The sequence below is a fragment of the Salvia miltiorrhiza genome, chromosome 2, assembly GCF_028751815.1.
Source record: "Salvia miltiorrhiza cultivar Shanhuang (shh) chromosome 2, IMPLAD_Smil_shh, whole genome shotgun sequence".
In the NCBI taxonomy this organism is placed as follows: domain Eukaryota; kingdom Viridiplantae; phylum Streptophyta; class Magnoliopsida; order Lamiales; family Lamiaceae; genus Salvia; species Salvia miltiorrhiza.
The window spans coordinates 60,297,526-60,300,156 of record NC_080388.1 but is presented as its reverse complement, the minus strand read 5'-3'; the positions used below and the strand labels follow the sequence as shown (position 1 = coordinate 60,300,156).

The following is a 2,631-nucleotide window of genomic DNA, read 5'->3' as shown; positions in this document are numbered from 1 at the left end:
ATATAATATAATATGCACACTTTTTAATTAATCGATCACGCCACTTTTGGCTGATCCCAGTTTCATGATATCTTTTACTACTACGCAATTATATTAATGCTAGCTGGACTGCATTGACGATAATCATTTAAAGATCACATCAATTAATATACATTCATTTTGATAAAACAATTCTTTTTAGATAATAGAAGTCCGAGCGACAAGAAACTATATAGATAAATTAATAGATGTATACACTTCCTCAAAAGAAAAGAAAAGAAAAATGTACTAATATTACACAGTTTAAAAATATAGCATTGCTATCAAGCCTATTTGCTCCCTTAGATATTGCCTCGTGATTCATAAGAAAAATACCGTACTAATTTGTGAAGATCACTTGTGGCCATAGTTGAAGTGCTCTGTCATGATGATCTTTAATTGGCATACGAATTCAGATTTTGATTTGATTAAATTCCAACTAACTCCAATATTAGAGTCCACACACACACACACACATATATATATATATATATATATATATATATAGTTTATTTTGCTCATAAAAATGGCTCCATAATCTAGCAAAAAATCAATGATTTATGTACATTATCAACAGAAATTACACTTAATTTAAAGTGTCTAATCTGCATCAACCAATCCCTTCCCACCAACCAAGCAAATTGAATCGCCAATTAAAGAAACCAAACACACACACCCACACCCACACCCACACTTCTCCACTCTCAACTTAAAAGACTATAAAAAAGTAGTACTTGATTCATACATCATATCCACATTGTTCCAAGCTGCATATTAATTCAAAATGCACCCTACAAAAACCGCCATCAAAATTCAGATTATCATCGCCGCAATCCTACTAGGCGTAGCCCGTCACGGCGAAACACACGGGTTAACATTCCCGTCTGCTCCGCCTTTGGGCCCCACACCATCGGAGGCCGACCTGATTTTCACTGACCAGAGGCTAGCCGCCGTATTCCCAATCATCCAGAATTTCAAGAGCCTCATCACCTCCGATCCCTTCAACGTCACCGCCACGTGGGCCGGGCCCGATGTGTGCGCCTATAAGGGTTTCTACTGCGAGAGCCCGCCCGACAACCGGTCCGCCACCGCGCTCGCCTCCATCGACTTCAACGGCTTCCGCCTCGCTGCCCCGACGCTGGCCGGCTTCCTCGACCGGCTTCCGGACCTCGCCCTCTTCCACGCCAACTCCAACGACTTCGGCGGCGCGATCCCCCCTGGGACAGCGGCGCTGCCGTACCTCTACGAGCTCGACGTTAGCAACAACCGGCTCTCCGGGCCGTTCCCCGCCGCCGTCGTCGGCATGGCGGGCCTCGCCTTCCTCGACCTCCGCTTCAACGCCCTCTCCGGCGCCGTCCCGCCACAGCTCTTCGGGCGCCGCGGCCTCGACGCACTCTTCATCAACAACAACCTCTTTGCCACGCGCCTCCCCGACAACCTCGGCGCCACCCACATTGTCTACCTCACGCTGGCCAACAACAGATTCTTTGGCCCTATCCCGCGCAGCATTTCTAGAACCTTCTCGAATGTTTCCGAGATTCTTCTTCTTAACAACCTCCTGAGCGGCTGCCTGCCCTACGAGCTAGGGTTCCTGACGGAGGCCGCCGTCATCGACGCCGGCGGAAACCGCCTCACGGGGCCGCTGCCGCCGTCGCTGGGGTGCCTGCAGAGCCTCGAGGCTCTCAACCTTGCCGGAAACCTGCTGTACGGGCAGGTGCCGGAGGCGCTTTGCTGGCTGGGGAAGGTGGCGAATCTGTCGCTGTCGGAGAACTACTTCACCGGCGTGGGGCCCGCGTGCTGGCGGCTGATCAGCAACGGGGTTTTGGACGTGAGGAGGAACTGCATTCCGGGATTCACGTCGCAGCGCTCCGTCGCCGAGTGCGCCGCGTTTTTCGCGCGGCCGCCGAGGTTTTGCCCGTACATGCCCGTGTACGGCCGTATTCCCTGTCGCCTGCCGCCGCGCTACGCCGCGGATCTTCCTCAGCTCGCTCCATCGCCGGAGTGATCTCGTTTTGTAATAGTAATTTGGAGTTTGATTCTTCGTAAAAATTGTGTATATTTATCATATAACATGCGTTAGTATCCGTTTTAATTTACAATTAGTAGAAATAACGTACATAATTAATGTTATTTTATTTAATAAAAATAAAAAATTTATTATATTAAATTTTTAATTAGCAATTTCGTCTATTTAAATCCATAATTATAATAAAACCTCATAAAATTAATACTCAAATAAATTAATAAATTCTAGTATAAACTAATAAATTTATTTGGTCCGGACCTAGGTCAATTTATAAAATCATAAATTTCAATAAAATAGTAATACTAATTTTTTAAATAATCCCTTAATAAATACATAGGTCTTATTAATATTATAAATTAATAATTGTTAAAATATACTCTTTCTGCCCACGATATCGTTTCTATTTTGTGGATGACACTGATTTTAAGAAATTGGTGGATGGTAGTTAAGAGTAGTGAGTATATTTTAATTTTTATTTTAAAACGAAAAGGAAGATTTCATTGATCAAACAAGTTCATCAACAATTACATCATGAAGCCAATCTGGGTAACAACGATCCTAGAAAAGATAATGCCCCGTCCGCCCGG

The 2,631-nt window shown here is 44.7% G+C and overlaps 1 protein-coding gene across 1 annotated transcript; it reads left to right on the top strand.

Moving 5' to 3' along the window:
- The first annotated feature begins 585 nt into the window (after positions 1 to 585).
- Positions 586 to 2,110, top strand: LOC131010796 (uncharacterized protein At4g06744-like). Its single transcript, XM_057938456.1, has one exon. It carries the CDS (start codon positions 803 to 805, stop codon positions 2,021 to 2,023), a length of 1,221 nt encoding a protein of 406 aa, XP_057794439.1. The 5' UTR covers positions 586 to 802; the 3' UTR covers positions 2,024 to 2,110.
- Positions 2,111 to 2,631: the final 521 nt, after the last annotated feature.

Excerpts from the sequence above, each read along its gene's own strand:
- LOC131010796 (XM_057938456.1), top strand. The coding sequence starts at position 803 with ATGCACCCTACAAAAACCGCCATCAAAATTCAGATTATCATCGCCGCA.